This window comes from Rana temporaria, chromosome 4, assembly GCF_905171775.1.
Source record: "Rana temporaria chromosome 4, aRanTem1.1, whole genome shotgun sequence".
Taxonomy (NCBI): domain Eukaryota; kingdom Metazoa; phylum Chordata; class Amphibia; order Anura; family Ranidae; genus Rana; species Rana temporaria.
Window position 1 is genome coordinate 372209384 of NC_053492.1, and position 19112 is coordinate 372228495.

At 39.0% G+C, this 19112-nt stretch overlaps 1 protein-coding gene across 9 annotated transcripts in view; it reads right to left on the minus strand.

Annotated features, from left to right (window-relative positions):
- ARID1B (AT-rich interaction domain 1B) overlaps positions 1-19112 on the minus strand; it is a 497144-nt gene that overhangs the window by 5744 nt on the left and 472288 nt on the right. For 6 of the 9 annotated variants that reach the window (XM_040350968.1, XM_040350965.1, XM_040350966.1 and 3 more), the window contains 6 exons: positions 15843-15981; positions 15477-15643; positions 12152-12305; positions 9824-9940; positions 3719-3815; positions 1579-2356 (listed from right to left, as the gene is read on the minus strand). In XM_040350968.1, the coding sequence (XP_040206902.1) occupies positions 1579-2356; positions 3719-3815; positions 9824-9940; positions 12152-12305; positions 15477-15643; positions 15843-15981 (1452 nt within the window). The remainder of the gene's footprint in view (positions 1-1578; positions 2357-3718; positions 3816-9823; positions 9941-12151; positions 12306-15476; positions 15644-15842; positions 15982-19112) is intronic. The other 3 variants (XM_040350967.1, XM_040350969.1, XM_040350963.1) reach the window with 1 other exon arrangement.

Here is a 19112-nt window from a genome sequence, read left to right on the forward strand (position 1 = left end):
CTCTCTATTTTCTCGTCAAGATTCTCGGTAGTGTTTTCTTGCTGAGAAACCTGAGCGTGTGTATACCTGCCTCCATGGAAACCCGCGCATTCTCGATGAGCCTTCGGCTCATGCGCGGTAGCTTCCAAGGCATAGTGTAGCAAGATGGCGGTGACAGCATCGAATGGGACGAGTGCATGCTCATCGTAGTCTATGACGTCACCGCGTTCTTGCCATTCAAAAGAATCTCTTCAATAGGCTCTTTCAACCGGCCGACATTTGATTTGTGTGTACAGAAGCCAGGCCAGCTTCTGTCAAACGGGCATGACCGAAAAATAACTGCTGGTTGGTATCCAATCAGCATTCTCTGCCTTTGGCAGTGATTTTATTGCTGCAGAGAAATCTGTACAATAAAACCTGCAGTGGAAGAACCTTACTGTTTCTGCTTCATCCAGTCTGGATCTGTGATTTTTGAATCTCGTCTGCTTTGCTGCATTTTAAGGTTTATTTCAACATTTATATTATCAGCCATCAGAGGGGGCAGCTTTGAACTGAGAAAACAAAGCTCTGTTCCTTTTACCAAGATGTCAACCTCCACACAGACACAGTGGGAAATGGGGAACAGCTATACAAAGACCACAGGCAATACTGCTCTGTTCTTTACTTGCCTTGCTTGATCTTTGTAAACGTACAGGTTGATACAGATTAAAGGCTGAGTTCACACTGGTGCGATGTTAGACATTGCATGGGATTTGCACCACACTGCTATACAGATCACACGCAATGTCTGTGCGATGTGCATTCAGCCATACAGATTGTATGGCTGAATGCGCATCGCATTGGCACCAATTTTTTTTTGTCCGCATTGGAATCAGATTGCATAAATGTTTACACCCGTGCGATCTGATTCCTGCATCATTTGACAGTTCGTACTGCGATATGCAAACCGATCTGGGGGTGTCATTGACTTTTTATTGACACCTCCAGTGATTCGCATAGAGCAGTGGGAACTGCCTACGAGTCCTATAGAATGCGGGAACCGGCACTGGAATCGCGCTTGTTCCTGCATCGCGCTAGTGTGAACCGGTACTCCAGGTTCTATAGAGATAAAATTATACAGATGAAATATACAGGTAATAAATACAAAATTATACATAAAATTTATCAATAAGCTACATTCTACAGAAAGTGATTGTATATGGTTTATTTTATTTAATGTATATTATATATATAGCGCATTAAAAAAAAAAAAATTACTACGATTTAAGATTTTTTTATTGCACATTTTATTTTGTATTATTGTATGTCCTGGTGACCGTATGTGCCTGTACCATCCGTCTACAATAAAAGCAATTTATATTCGGTAATGGCATATGAAATCCTCTACTTGTGGTTTCTATCTGTCCCAGGGCAAATGGCTTTCCAAAACAGCAATAACAATTTCCAATTTCCACATTTAAGAATTCACTTTAAATACCATTTTGCATTTGCCACATCACCATGTACACTGAAAAATATAATGCTTATAAATACATTGCAATATAATATTTTTAAATAAATTATAAAAAGAAAAACAAAATAAGCTTTTTTTCCTCTTACCAATGTCTTTTGAGGTAATTTTTCTTCTTGACTTCAAGACTGGTTGAGTTGCTTCCACTGAGCCAGGGGGGAAGGTAATTTCACGCCTGACAATAGAAGTGTGTGAAGAATTCCCAGTTGTCTGAGTTGGTGGAACTGTGGGCATAACTTTCTGCATTTTCATAGAAGGCAAGAAAGGAGATTTGCTTGGTGACATACGATTTTCTAGTGAGCGCTGAAATGAGGCAGGGCTAGAAGCCCTTGAAATGTGGTTTGCCATTGATGGTGGGGTCTGGTAAGATGAAGGTGGAGCCCTAGTGATTGGTTGAATTGATCCAGATGGGGACATGTAGGAAGGCTGCCGTTGAGATGGCCAAGGACCCTCATGATTTATTCTTTGGTCAGATCCCAAGACATCATCAGAACGGTTTATAGTTGGATAAGTTCCTTGTTGTTGGGTGCCAGCTGGGCCTTGCCTTCCTGGGTATGGATAGGGTATATCACTGCGTGAGGGCCACATATTCTGCTGAGCACCATCACCTGAAGATGACTGCACTGCCCCACCTATCATTTGAGGTCCCATTCCATGCTGCTGCATTTGTCCTGGGCCCTGCATCCTCTCTCTGTTGTAAGGGAAAGAATATTGTCCTTGCATTGGCCTTCTGTCAGGTCCAGAGTAAGTGTTGCCATACTGATTGTACACATCCTGCTGCTGGCTGCTATACTGCATACTGTACATGTCTCCCTCATGGCGCTTTGATGAAGGACAGTACATACTATCCATATGGCGTTTGAAGTTCTAAAATTAAATAAAGCAGATTTTATGTAAAACACTAAATACCATAAATATATACTGTTATTATCTAGGTCTAGGACAAACACATGAAAAACTAAATATTGAAAAAAAAGGGGTCAATTCATGTTTGTGTTTAAATCTTTGGACATGTTATGTAGTTTGTACCATTGTGCACTGTTTAAGCTATATAGCTCAGTGCTATTAAATATTGAGCAGTATAACTTCTCATACAAAAGTATGCATACATAGTTTCTCGTGATTTGACCCAGAAATAAAATACAAATAGTAGAGAAAAAACAGTGGGTCCTTTCAGGATGATGTATATCGTATGTATTAATTGTTTTTTGTTCTATGAGTACTGCTCTGCCATTAAAGCGCAATGAAGTCCCATATAGGTTTGTCTTTTGCTTTTCAATAATTTTTTGGGCTTGAAAATGCCTTGACAGACAATTATTAAATTGGAAATGAACCTATTACCTAGCTTTTTGAGGAAAATCGAGATGAAGGTTGGACAATAGTATTCCTATTTGAGACAACTGGGTAGAATTCAATTGAATACTTATAAGCATCTTTAAAGGTCTTAAAGCTGACCATGGACTGTTTTTTCTTTGTTCTGCCAGCTGGCTGAATGAAAAAAAAAAAAAAAAACGAATGGGTTCCTCCAACCACACAAGCAAGGTCGGTGAAGGAATCCTTATTGCTGGGACATTGTATTCAGACAATGCCTCCACTGTCAGAAAGAATACACTGATCAGTGTTCATAGCCAATTGGCTGCAGATGCTGATCAACAAACGTTTTCAGACAGTCATGTTTAGCAGAAGTTGATCGGTCGATCAACTTCTGTCGAATGGGAACAGCCATACCTGGATCAAAATTCATCTGGTTTCTGCAGAAATGGCTGAATTTTGATCCATCTTTGGCTAGGTATAGTTTCTAGAGGAAATAGAGCACTTCATTTGAAATTATTTAGTTATGTCCCTTAAATCCACACAGTGTCTATCTTTTCAGCAATAATATTTTAGACTGAATGTACCAGACAGGAACCCAAGGTAACAAAAAACAGTACTAGTCATCTTGTTTCCTTCAACCCCACTGTGAGTATTGAATTCTGAAAATTTTAACTAAACTACATGAATATGATTATTGCCATGACTTTTGAAGATACTGTATTGAGTTCTATGCAGCAATTTCTGAGACAGAGGGTTTACTAAAACGTTTGAGTCAAACAATCTTTTATAAAAGCTGCTTTAGGGCTTACATTTATTGGATGTAGCTCTGTAGTAATGCAGTCTATACGACAAATACATTTCCAATTTTTCTGTTATACTGAATGGGATATCGCTTTTCGTATTCCATCAACTTACTTGTTGTTGTGGGTACATTCCTGCTTGGTGCCCTCCATAGGGTGTTTGTCCTGAAGAGGGATTTTGTCCTGGATACTGCTGTCCATAGGTTTCATGCCTAAAAAAAACAAGGCAACAAAATGTTCCATTAGAGATATGTCTTTTCACATCAGTATCTGCTCCTGAAATCAAGTCTCCCCAGCTCAGACAGACCCATTAGGACCAATTTGAATAGAAGGCAATTATTCACACATAAGATTGTTGGATTGCAAGGGGAAGTAGTCAGAGGAATAGTCTAGTCAAATTCTCAACTGAATACAATTAAGATGTTATGTGCAAGTTCGACAAATGCTATTCATGCGCAAAAACGCATTTGTGCATTTTTTTTGTTTGTTTTTTACCAAGCAAAAGTACTTCTGAATGCAGGAGAGGACAGAAATCCATTCATCCACAGTCCCATGTGAACACCTACAGAGGCTTTGAAGGAAACTTGTGCTGGGAGAAATGTATGAGACGCCACTATCTTATCTCCTCTTTCAATACATTCTAATTCACTGACTTGAAACAAGTATGCAGATCAGGAGTTCTGAGTGTACTCTGACTTGCTGTATAGTTGTTCTAGATCACAGACTCAAACTATTAAAGTCAAACATAGCCTTTAATACCCTGCTTTCACACCTGAACACTGAACAGGCAAATCTCAAGCACTTTCAGCCTCCTTTAAATTCTTATTAGCATTTAAGGCTGCCCAACGTACTGAGGTGCCAATAAACTGTGACATTTGAACTTTGCACTTAGAAACTGCCTGGAACCTCTAGGCATTTGCATTTCTACCTGCAGCAGATTTTTTGCTAATAGGATCCTTTTTTATTCAGCAAGAAGTTATGCAATCATTGATCAACTCCAACAAGCATTTTTGTATACTCCACAATGAACATTATGTGGTCTTCTACACCAGAACTACTATAAAGAATGTGTATACTTAAATTGAAATTTTAACAAATGTTAAATAAAAATTGGAAATAGGGTCTGAGACTAATCTCACGGATTTACTAAAACCTTTAACCTCTGCCTTCACGATTCCCCTTGGGAAACCGACTTTGATATCTCTCTTTAAAATATGTCTGTCAACAGATATAGAGGACCCCTCGATTTTGCTCTCAAAATGTATTCTCACAGGAAACCAACATCTGGACTGGATTTCCATATGTATGCAGAGCTATACTGCAGAATGGGCAGACCTAGGCACCATCTGGCATATTTGGTGGCAAGGTCTTTTTTCAGGGAACTCCGAGCAAAGCAATACATGACAAACCAGAGGCAGTCACCTTAAACCAATTTAAACTTCTGACATAATAATAAAACAAATGATGTATTATTAATTAATTATTAATGATGCATTGCCAAGCCAAGTCTCCCAGTCCTAATTAACATTTAAACAAGTTTAAGATTGTATCAATCAGACTATGATTACTGAGAAATTATCTGCAAAATTGAACGATACCATGGGCAAATTTGAAAGGACTTGAATTCCCTGGGTGAATAATTTCCATCCACCCAGTTTTGACCAACATCAAAACTATCCTTCTGATACTTTCATGCATGTATGCTCTCAGCCACAACATCCCTAATCTCATCCATACCTCATTTCCATCCCTCCTATGTAACTGTTCTCCTTTCTCTATTTTGTAATTTTTCCTCCCTCTGAAATTGTAATAGTGGTTTGAGACGCATTCACTGCATATATCACCACACGTAGATGATACTAACATATAAGGCCCATCAGTATTCTTTTAGGATACCAAGCACACATAACAATTACTTCAAGAATTGGACATAGAAATGGACACAGTGATAGGAACGGCAGATGTAGGGCCAGATCCACAGTCAGCAGCTTATTTTTAGGCAGGCGTAGCGTATCGTAGTTACGCTACGCCACCGCTACTTTGAGAGGCAAGTGCTATATTCACAAAGCACTTGCCTCCAAAGTTACGGCGGCGTATCGTAAATCTCCCGACGTAAGGGCGCGAAACTCAAATGATGAACAGGGGGGCGTGTTTTATGTAAAACAAGCTTGACCCCACGTAAATTACGCTTTTTCCGTACGGCGCATGCACGCGCATGCTCAGTATCACGTCGGATTTTCTAATTAAATTACCCCCGCTCAATGCCTAGACGACGTGAACGTAATTTACGCAAAGCCCTATTCGCGAACGTTTTACGCAAACGACGTACACGACGGAAAATGTCCATACTTAACATTGCGTACGCCTCATAAAGCAGGGGTAACGTTACGCCGAAAAAAGCCTTACGTAAACTATGTAAAAAAATGCGCCAGGCGGACGTACGATTGTGGATTGGCGTATCTAGCTAATTTGCATACTCGACGGAAGCACCATCTAGCGGCCAGCGTAAATATGCACCTTAGATACAACATCGTACTAAGACGGATCTAGCCCAACTTCAGGCATATCTTGTTTTGTGGATACAAAACAAAGATACGCCGGAGCAACCTAGAAGTTACGCGGCGTATCAATAGATACGCCAGCGTAACTTCTTTGTGGATCTGGGCCGTATTCTCACTTTATACGAATAGAAATCATGAAGAAGTGATTAAAGCAGTTAGTTGAGCACTCAAAAAATATGAGGATTATACCAAGAAGCAGAGAAAATGTATTATAAAAAGTTAACATTTTTGATTGAAGCATTATTCAATTTTTTTTTTCAGTTTTCAATTATTTTTGGTATGAAGGGACTTATTATTTGTAGGTCAAAGGAGTTGCCATGGGGGCAAAATTTGCACCTAGTGTAGCAAATGTGTACATGAAATAAAATAAAGAAAAAACTGCGCTAATATAAAAATAAGTGCCAAGCTGCTACATACAAACAAACAAAGCCAGCAAGATAATAAACAAAAATGTAGCGCTAACAAACTCAAAATTATATAGTACCAAGTGAGGTAACAACTCTCATAATGTAAGAGCATAAATATAAACAATTGGCATAGATAAAAGTGACTAAAACAATGCTCAATGTAAAACAAAAAATATAAACGTATCAAAGTCTATATTATAAAGATGAGTGAACATCAGATGGAATGATTGATGCAGGAAAACAGGTGAGCTGCAATCCAGTGATTAAGATGCAACAGGTGTGCAAGTTGTCTGTAGAACCCCGTGAAGATCACAATCACATCAAAGTATGAAATGGGTAAAACACGCTTACCAGATGGTGTTGGACTCTACTACCTTACAGCAAAGAGTCAGCCAGACATTGTGGTCTTTGTGGTCCCAGTTACGCCCACCGTAGGTCAGCTGACCTACGGTGGGCGTAACTGGGACGGGAAGAAGCGTGTGCGAATCCGGAAGTGGGATTGCAGCTGCAGGAGAGAGTGGATTATTCCTGGGAAGATCTGTAAATTGTGTGTTGCTGTGTCGGAAGAAGACAGCACTGCTTTCCAGGCTGACATAGAATCCTGTGTTATGTTCTTTTTTCCTTTTCTATCATCCACCCCATGGCTTCATTTGGAGCTCTAACTACGTCCTCTGCCTGCATTTCCTGATCGATGGTCCAAAGATCGTATTCAGAGCCTGTGGCATTGACGCAAATACATCATTCAAGCACTGCTGGTTCCTGTTGTCCATTCCATTGGAGTTCCAGCCCTGCATATGATCCAAGTCCGGTTTCTAGTGGTCCCGGCTTCCAAAGACCACAATGTCTGGCTGACTCTTTGCTGTAAGGTAGTAGAGTCCAACACCATCTGGTAAGCGTGTTTTACCCATTTCATACTTTGATGTGATTGTGATCTTCACGGGGTTCTACAGACAACTTGCACACCTGTTGCATCTTAATCACTGGATTGCAGCTCACCTGTTTTCCTGCATCAATCATTCCATCTGATGTTCACTCATCTTTATAATATAGACTTTGATACGTTTATATTTTTTGTTTTACATTGAGCATTGTTTTAGTCACTTTTATCTATGCCAATTGTTTATATTTATGCTCTTACATTATGAAATGTGTACATGGCTAAATGGGAGAAGGAGAATACATCAAAATCAAATTATAGTATTATGAAAAATATTTATTGCTAACCTAATTAATATTTGGAAAGGAGGAATGGAAGAACTAACCACCTTATTAGTTAATCTCAATATAAATGATAGAAACATAATAACTTGGGAAACAAGTACTACCAATATACATTTCCTGGATTTAGCAATAGAAAAAAAGAACAATAGTTTTAGAACAAAAACTTTTTCAAGGAAACAGACAGAAATTCATATATTTAAATGGAACTTGCCAAAATGTGCATGTATCACAGGGCGGCTACTAGCTGTGAATGCACCTTGTCCTAGTGTACCAACGTCCCGATAATGTGAACTTGGAAATTAATCTGGGCTAATAAAGTGGACTTTTGGCGGTACTTTTGGTAAAAAACACATAAAGAAGATTGTATACACAATTCCGTAAAACCGTATACTAGCAACATATAATCTCAGTGCATATAACACAAGATAAAAGGGCTTATACTTATGCAGATACACTCAACATATAGACGTATAGCACCAGAAAATGTATACGTTTTTTGGTTCTTGAAGCTGAGATCAAAATGTGAAAAAGTAAGTCTTGCTTTTACTCTCGACATGTTTCACGTACAGGACACTTCATCAGGAGCATAGAAGTGGATCAGTCAAGTTTCCGAGAAAACATTGGTCCGACCGCTAGTGGTAGAATAAAGCGCGTGCAACGTATTTACCTAACCAGCCTCCTAGGCATATGGTGGGTATTCGTTGTATAAAGCGATAAAAGGTTGAAGAATGTCACCATCTGTTGGTAAACAGTAATGAAAGGAGAACAGCGGGATAAACCATCCAATGTATCCCCAGAAATTCCCTTGGCTTGATAAGGCTCCGGGTGAAGGCTAAATGGGGGCTAAACGTTGGTAAAACCCTCAGCGTAAAGGCAGAAAAAGAGGGATTTTTAAATAGTCCCTTCAGTGGTTCCGCATTATCTTAACAATGATTAGCCAGAGAGAATAGCCATGGGAAACAGAGAGATGGTCATATATGCCGTGCCTCTATGTGTAAAGTCCACTTTATTAGCCCAGATTAATTTCCAAGTTCCCAGAAATTCATATATACCAACTAATAGCTGTTATCATAGAACATGGCTCTCGAACATACCTAGGGGCCAGTACATGAAGATCAAAAGAAATTCTACTGAAGGAGATTTTAACTAATATGTTCTTAGACAAAGGCTATGAAAAAGAGTTTCTACAAAGAGAAAGGTCCAAAGTACAGAACATACAACGAGAAGAATTGCTAAAGGCTAAAGCCACACAAGAAGTAGTTGAAAAGGGAATAATGGGCAGCACTGTTGTTTTGGATTAGAATATCCAACACATGGCAATTGAGAAAATCATCAGTAAACACTGGCAAGTACTGAAACAAGATAAACACACAGGTTCCTCAAACCCTGAATCCCTGATAAATCAAAACATATCTATAAAAAAGCCTCCAATCTCAGGGACCTGGTAGTTAAAAATGTACATGATCCACCGATACACAAAAAACTGATGTTCTGGCACAGGAAAGGTTTTTATGGCTGTGGCAGATGTCATTGTTGTACAAAAGTTCAGAATATTTTTCGGGAAAGAAGAGAGTTTAATAATCCCCTAAACCAAAAATAGTATGCTATTAGGGACTCTTTATGTCCCTATGTCCACAATAAAGATCACAGGGGGTTGCAATTTTGGGGCATTGAGGCCCTAAAAAAACATTGGAGAGGCCAGAACAGCATCAGAAATTAGCAAGAGAGAATCATGGCGGATCCATTAATTGTCTGTTATGGCACCTATTGGGTTAAAGAAAGAATTTGATCTGGGTTGTCTTTAAGTGTTTGAAACGGCTTGACCGAACCATGAGTCACGACTTGTGACAGGTAGATAACGCCCCTGTTAATCTACAGGCTGTGGTCCCAGAGAGGCATGTGAGAGTGGGGAGAAGGGGCCTCGCCGATGTGCACGGCCAGCTGCCATATCTTACAGTTAATTTAGAGTTCTGCTTTAGGAGACACATGCATTGCTTTGTAACAAATGTTACTGGCTGTCCTTTTGCCCACCTTTGTTGTCCTTGAAAACGATTAGGTGAATACAAGCTTGGATCACTGTTTGAAGGCCCCATGTTGTTTTGACCGGGAGGTCCCATTGCACTTTCAGCACCTATGCCATATTCTGACCTATAAGTACATTCAGCCATAATATCAAACGATAGGCATAAAATGTATACTTAAATTCATATAGAAAGGTCAATTAATAATGTTTTGTCAAAAAGTTGTCATTTTTATTAGGCGTCGGTCTCATTACATATGATATACTGTATACCATAAACAATTTTACATAGAATTTAGAACAGCTACAGGTTTTTCACACTGGCGAAATGTATCTATTTTTTTATCAAATTATCTATTACAGCTACAACTGTGATGATAAAATGGCACAAGGGCGCAGGCATTGCAAAACACTTTTTTAGAGAACATTTTGACCACACTATGTGTGGATTTTTACCCACTCCATTTCTTCATTAATAAAGTGAGCCTGAATTTCCAATTTTTTTACTTTGCATTTATCGTTTACTACAGGTGAAGGTCTTCTCAAACAGGCTTGGGAGCCTTACAAAGTGACCCTGTCACCACAGGGCAAAGTCATACAAGAATATATTACACATATACACACACACACATAGATTATATATTTTCATGTGACAACACTGGAGAAATGACACTTTGCTGCAATGTAAAGTAGTGAGTGTACAGCTTGTATAACAGTGTTAATTTGCTGTCACCTCGAAATAATTCACACAGCCATTAATGTCTAAACCGCTGCCAACAAAAGTGAGTACACCCCTAAGTGAAAATGTCCAAATTGGGCCCAAAGTTTCAATATTTTGTGTGGCCACCATTATTTTCCAGAAGTCTCTTGAGCATAGAGTTCACCAGAGTTTCACAGGTTGCTATTGGAGTCCCCTTCCACTCCTCCGTGACAACATTATGGAGCTGGTGGATGTTAGAGACCTTGCAGTTCTCCACCTTCTGTTTGAGGATGCCCCACAGATGCGCAATAGGGTTTAGGTCTGGAAACATGCTTGGCCAGTCCATCACCTTTATTCTCAGCTTCTTTAGCAAGGCAGTGGTTGTCTTGGAGGTGTGTTTGGGGTCATTAGGTTGGAATACTGCGGCCCAGTCCCTGGAGAGAGGGGATCATGATCTGCTTCAGTATGTCATGGTACATGTTGGCATTCATTGTTCCCTCAATGAACTGTAGCTCCTCAGTGCCAGCAGCACTCATGCAGCCCTACAACCATGACACTCCCACCACCATGCTTGACTGTAGGCAAGACACACTTGTCGTTGTACTCATTACCTGGTTGCCGCCACACACGCTTGACACCATCTGAACCAAATACATTTATTGTGGTCTCGTCAGACCACAGGACATGGTTCCAGTAATCCATGTCCTTAGTCTGCTTGTCTGTAAACTGTTTGCAGGCTTTCTTGTACATCATCTTTAGAAGAGGCTTCCTTCTGGGATGACAGACCAATTTGATGCAGTGTGCGGCATATGGTCTGAGCACTGACAGGCTGACCCCCCCACCCCTTAAACCTCTGCAGAAATGCTGGCAGCACTCATACGTCTATTTCCCAAAGAAAACCTCTGGATATGATGCTGAGCATGTGCACGCAACTTCTTTGGTCGACCATGGCGAGGCCTGTTCTTAGTGGAACCTGCCCGGTTAAACTGCTGTATGGTATTGGCCACCGTGCTACAGCTTAGTTTTAGGGTCTTGGCAATCTTCTTATAGCCTAGACCATCTTTATGTAGAGCAACAATTCTTTTTTCAGGTCCTCAGAGAGTTCTTTGCCATAAGGGGCCATGTTAAACTTCCAGTGACCAGTATGATAGAGTGAGTGAGAGTGATAGCACCACATTTAACACACCTGCTCCCCATTCACACCTAAGACCTTGTAACACTAACAAGTCACATGACACAGAGGAGGGAAAATGTCTAATTAGGCCAAATTCTGTAATTTTTGTCATTTCTTCAGTGTTGTCACATGAAAAGATATAATAAGATATTTACACAAATGTGAGGGGTGTACTCCAGTGTGTGTGTGTATATATATATATATATATATATATATATATATATATATATATATATTTATGTGTGTGTGTGTATATTATACACAGTATATCCAGTTTATAAAGAAGTCTGACATTAATTAAATGCATATTACCAATAATTGGTATTGGCTATTTAGTCTGGGCAACACTCTTCAATTAAAATGATTTCAGTAAAGGAAGATGATTTTAGCGGAATCATAACAAAGGGTTAAAAACACAAATAAAGCTCAGAAGGTATTTTCACTGTGACTGTATAATGTACTAACCTTCTATCATAGCTTCCGGGTCCATATGGAAATTGCTGGCGTTGGCTCATACCCATACTGGATATCACCCCAGAGGAAGTCTGATTGTACATCTCTGGCATGCTGCTGTTTGGAATTTGGCCAGGGGCCATAAAAGGCTCATTGCTCCCAGCCACTAAAAGAAAAAAAAAAAAGGGCAAATTTGTCATTTTTTCTTGGTAGTAAAATGGGTACCAGCTCATCTCCTACACAACAATATGCAGTAGTACCACAATACAGCTTGTTACCAGAGGTGGAAAAGTTACTTGCCAACAAGGGCTGGTGAACCCAAGGCTGGATCACTCATTATTATGGCCGATGAAAGCATTGCTCATTGGCACAACGGCTGTTCCACCAAATGTGCAAGGATATTTTTATCCTTAATGTTTTTTTAGTTGGTGCACACAGTGAAAGAAGTGAAATTATCGTGGAATACCAAAACTTTGGTTATTAGCTAGACAATCCCTACATGGCTAGATTATTATAAGCAAAACCATTTTTGTTTTTGAATGCCCCATGTAGGTCCTGCTTTTTAAATGTATGTCTGGGCTAAATGCAAAAAAAAAAACACATTCAGTTCATTTTTGCAATACAAGCACATTTCCTTATGGTTTGTCTTTTTGAAACCAGTGAAACTATAGAAATATTATATTAGTATTGATGCTAACAGATATTCCAGTGAGCTCCTAGTATCCTGCAACAAGTTGACAACACACTTGCCAAGCAGTTGTGTCAGTATGGCATGAGGTCTTCCCTGCTGGACTACTCATCTCCTTAACATTAGGGGAGCGGTTATGTGGTCAGGTAGGAGGGATGGCGATGCTCAGGCAGGGCTGAGAACACAGCTTGGGATTTCAGCAGATTCAGCGTTATTATTTCACTAGAGGATATTAGAAGCTCATTGGATTTCTGGCAGGATTACCAGGTATTTTTCTATACTGGCAGCATTTTTAAAAGACAAAATGCAGGAAAATGTGCACATATTTCAGAGGTGTACTGCATTTTTTTTCTTTTGCCCAGGCATACACTTAAAAGAGTGGTCTTTTGCCACTAAAAGTTGTATATTTTATTTGACATGTTTCATGTTGGCAATCAAGCGTACAGATGTAACAAGATGTGGGCTTTTTCAGACTTTTATAGTACCGTATAACAAATGTGTTTAAATGAATACATGGACATGCACAGAGTAACAAAACATGTTTTGTTAAGAAAGTGTTTGCTTAGTATTTCCACATGTTTTCTCACATTATGTTCGATAATGACATTTCTGACAAACAAAGCTGAAATATAGCAAGACATTTTATGAGAGATGATTCTGAGAACCCCACTATGATCAGATTGAATGCCACCCCCACTTGCTATAAAACATGATGATAAGATGTTAAGCAATTCAAGTACAAAATTTTGATTGTTGCACCTCAAGTAAATTAGGAAATCTGTGTTCTCAGTCAGCACTTGCTGATTACACACTCATATTTCCTAATCAAATGTTATAACATTGATTAGAGAAGCATTCTAAACTGAAGGAGGTTAGGTAATTTCATTCATTAAAATGAGACAGTTATGTGAGATCTTTGCAAAATGAAAAAAAAAAAATTACCATCCCTGTTTTTTTTTTATTTAAACAAAATAAATGGTAGCTATGAGGTTTGTTACATCAATAAACCAAAAGTGGAATTTGAAATACTAGATGTATCCATGCATTTGGTTTGATTTGGTAAAAACAAGAATTTACACATCAAACTATACATACAGCATATTTTAAAGAATTTTGTTTTTGCTAGTGTTAGGTAAAGTAACAGGTTCCATCTGCACTGCAGATGGACTACCTGAACCTGGATTCAGTGCACTACCCTCCATCTCCAATCAGATAGCACATCTACAGAAATTAAAAATAAAAATGGATCACAAGTAGATAAATGCTTGGCTTATATAGGTGAATTGAGCAGAAGGATAATAGTCTAAAATGTCCATAAGGGGTTAAACACACTAGATTTAGCTCCTCTGAGACTGCAGAAATCTATGCAAGACCCCCTTCACACTGGGGCTACAGCCGTGTTTGTGGTAAAGCGATGTTTTAGCGGAACTTTGCCGCTGTTTAAGCAGTGCTTTTCCGCTGCTAGCGGGGTGCTTTTAACCCCAAAGAAGGGGTTAAAAACGTCCATGTTTCGGGACTTTCAAATCGCTTTTCAGGTGCTTCCGAATAACAGCCTATTCATTCCAATGAGTAGGGCATTTTGGGAATGCTTAATACAGCGCTCCCAACCTGCCCCAAAAATGCTGCTTGCAGGACTTTTCAGAACGTCCCACAAGCGTATCTCCCGAGTGTGAAAAGTCACACTTGAATGAATGGGAGACAGTTTTCAGGCACTTAGCAGAGGCTATTTCCATTGCTAAAGTGCCTGAAAACCACCCCAGTGTGAAAAGGATCAAAATGTAAGTGAACAAGGGATGGTACCAAGCCGAGTGTGGTGATGCAAAAATCAAAACATCTTTGATGTATAAAAACAAACTGGCAACTCACAAGGTAGCGAAAGTGCGAGCATTTCATAAAAGTATTTTTTTTCTCCTCCGTTGGTTGAACTGGATGGACTTGTGTCTTTTTTTAACCAGATTAACTATGCAACTATGTATATGTATCCTCTATGGCTGAAAAAACTGCACCGAAAACCAAGCACCGGGGGCCGAAGGGGGGTGTGGCTACACGTTTCGGCGCTGCCCAGCTCCTTTGCCAAGCCTTTACTTGAGCAGTGCCAAAATGCATAGGTACACCCCTGTTTGCTCCTGGCACTGACTTCACTTCCAGTTGGCTCTGATCTGTGCTCCTTGACCTCGGATCACCATCTGCTTCCCGTTTGCTGAGGCTCTCCATTCCATCCCGCCTGCGATGATGCTCTTATCTTCTGGACTGTATTGATTGATTTTGGATGCAGTGTTTTCAGCTGTAGAGGATATTGTGTGACATGCACTTACTTGGGCTACCAAATGCGAGTTGCCGCTTTGTTATCAGACATTAATGTTTTTTACATTACTACAGATTGGCACCCTTGGTTTACTTACATCTACAAAAATACCTAGTACTTCCATTTACAAAAAACACCTGGTGCTGTTCCTGCATTCCGACACGTGCAACATAGTTCTGTGGTAAAAGGGCACAATAGCTCCACTTTAATGGTCAGGCTAAGGAAGAAACAGACTAACAGACTTAAAAATGTGTACTTACAAAGTTATATATATTCTTAAATAAGATATTGTACATTAAAAAAACAGACAGAGCACCCATTGAAGAAGATTTAAGCTTCTTTACCTTTTCTCATGCTGCTAAATGGATCTTTGTTGGGCTCATATGGCATCCGCCCCATCATGTCTGGCACATTCATCCCTTGTTGGTAAGCAGCATTTGGAGTCAATGAATTGCGCTTTGGAAAACCTGAATCATCTGAGAATGGATCCTGTACACTCACGGAACTGTTTCTATTAAAAACAAAAAGTACTGCACATCAGCACAATTCTCAAATTCATTGATCAAAGCTATAATTGGAATAAAAAATGAATTCTCCCGTATGCAGAAAGGTCTTTTTAAAATGTATAGCAATGTCAAAGTCTACCCACATATGGAAAGAATATGAACATAAATATAAAGCACATTGTTTGGACAGTTAAACGGAAGTACCTGCCACTTGGCATTGGCTGCATCTGTCCATGCGGTGTTGATGCGGGAGTTGGAGGCTTTAAATCACCAGGCATCTCAGCCATGGAATTACTACCAGTGGACTGAGGAGTATGAGGCCCTTGGAAAGATCCAGAGTTTGCTAAATAATAAAAAGAATAAAATGTTTGAAAACATTATGAATACATTGGTAAAGCTCAGTGGATGATTGCATTTAAATGTTTATCTCTATTTTTTCTCTATTTGATCAATTCTCCACAAATTTAGATATGACAGAAGACCGTTAATATCATCGATGGCTCTTTTCTGTTTAAAAACGGTATCTAGATAAACCACCTTGATAATCTGTATCTCTTTGAAAATGGAAACAAAGCCATAAAACGACATCCTTTTATAGTGAATTTTGGAACACTTTGAAGGATCCGATTTATATATATATATATATATTATATATATATATATATATATATATATATATATATATAGAGATATCTATCTATATATTTATATATATATATATATATATATATATATAGATAGAGATGTCTATATATATATATGTGTGTATATATATATATATATATATATATATATATATATATATATATATATATATATATATATATATATATATATATATATATATATATATATATCAGCTTAAAGGGAACCTGTGAGAATTAAAAAGAATCTTGGACTACGATTACAGCTGCAAGTTCCAGTCCAGTCTTACTTGGCCACCTGATATGCACATGCCTATTCAAAGTCAATGGGGTTGATTTACTAAAACTGGCGAGTCCACAATCTAGTGCAGCTCTGCATTAAAATCAATCAGCTTCCGTTTTTTTTTCTTTTGTCAAACATTAATTGTACACAGGGCAACTATATATGCTCAGTATATGTATTATATTTTGTGTAAACAGGGCAACACTGCCCTTATGGTTTACTGCTTTTTCTAAAAAAATATTATTGCATTGCTGGGAAACAATCCAATATCTGGTCTGCTTATCTTGTAAGTAATTTTATTTCAGCAGATGCACAGCAAGAATGACATTTGCACTGTGATGCAGACAGCTACTAGAGAGAAAACTGAAAACGGTGTGAAGCACAATAAAATATAATATGTAAAATCACAAAGTACTTTAATTTACATTCACTGCAGCAACAAGTTATGTAGTCACTAAAAAAACAGTAAAAATATTTTTTTTAAATTTAAATTGCAGCTGATATTTTTACCAGAAAACATTACAATCACAATCTACAATACTCTATCCTGGAATGAAGGAAGCTACATGTATACTAAACTTGATATATCCTGAAATATAGAAGAACTACTGACAACATCAGCCAATTTCCATATCTCCAGGTTCCCAAATTACCCACACTAGAAATATAAAAATGAATCTGGCAACATTATAACAATTTTATCTCATAGCACAGGGTCATTCGACTCTTGGTAGGGTTGTTTAGATCAGCGTTTCATGAGAACCAAAGAACCAGCATCACAACCTTAGAGGTGAAGGAAAATAGATCTTTAATGGCCAGATTCTCCAGCTGTCCTGTTCTCAAACTGTAATGTCAATATCCCAATAACACAGCACGTTCATCAACACCTGTATGACTGTTACGTGGAGACAGTGGCTCTGCCTTTTAGTTTTTCCACAATGGCCAGTAATTGTATGCAATGTCAAAAATATTCTTTGCCGAGGAACACACAAAAGCCTTGTATTAGCTAGCCATCCATAAAATGGGACTTCGCTTTGTAGTTCGATGATATATACAACAGCAAGCCAAGTGAATGACCTAATCCTAAGGAAGAATTGGGCGATTCACCTGTCTGACTTGCTATTTTATGATCATGGAACTACAAATAGTCTTGTTTTATGGACAACTGATACAATATTTTTGTGGTTCCCTTGGTATGAAATATTGCTTTATAGTATGGATGAAAACCTGTTTTATTCCGTAAAAGATTGCCCATTCAGCTGAATCATCTGCTCTATGTCATTGTCAGTCGTAGTTCACATATCATCCGTATTCCTTCTGCCATTGGTATTAACCAAGTTCCCTTACTGAGATCATAGGAATACCAGACTAATGTCTGATCCTAATTTTGTCTTGTAAATGGGTCTCGCTTTTAATCTGTGACAGCCCATGCATAAGTAAGCATACATTGCAGATAAATAGACGTGCCTTTACATATTTGCAAGTTATAAAATACCCTGTTTTAGCCCAGGTTCACACTGGGTACGATTTAAGATGCGATTTCACATCTCAAATCGCATCTCAAATCGGCGGCATTTGCCGGCAATTGTCGGCAATGGCACTGTCCTAATCGGTGCCACGCCGCATCTGCGGCGCTGCACCGATTTCAAAAAGTAGTTCCTGTACTACTTTTTGCGATTTCGGGCCGCGATTTACATTGAACCCTGCACAGATGTCTCTTAAATCGCAGCCGCGAAATCGCGGCAAAATCGCAGCCGCGAAATCGCGGTAAAACCGCGATTTTACTGCGATTTTGAATTCGCAGCAGTGTGAACCTAGCCTCAAGGCCATAGTTCAAAAGTTTGCCCAACCCTTCCTGCCACATTCATAATATTGATGGCAAATGATGCAGCTCATCCCAGTGATGCCAGGAATTTGTGGAGGGCAGGAGGTAAGGGAAATGGTTCAACACAGTGTATAAGCACTGACTGTTCGTGTAGCAGGAAAAATAAGTTATTCAAGGGTGCTGTTTATACTTTAAACATTCACCAGGGTTTTTGGGTGGCAATGTCTATTAAAGAAGTAATAGATGCTCCAATTTTATTAAAGAAATACATTCCCATTAACCAGCAAAACAATACCCAGTACATTGTTTTACTCATGTATGAATAATCAAACACTTACATCTTTCAATAGTCTCTGGCATTGGTTCCAGCTGCCTTGGCACAGCTTCCTCAAACTTCTTGTCGGGGAGCACTTACTGTCTAATATGTTATAAGGAACAGCACAGTCTCCTACAGCTGTCTATCAATTCGCTTTGAGGAAGGAGGAGGTGGGAGCAGGGGGGTGGCCTGCTGTGGGTTTGAGTTGGTGCACACAGTCTTGGCTCTACACCTGGCTGGGATCAACGGTGCCTCCATAGAACCCTGCAAGGAACCATCCTGTAACTGGAAAAAGGCGACCAGCTATATCAGGAGGAAAGTATTTTTGTAAGTGGTGGCCTCCATTTTTCTTCACAGAATGCCAGTCACTGGCTAGAGCAAATAGAAAAAAAAATGTTTTCTATGT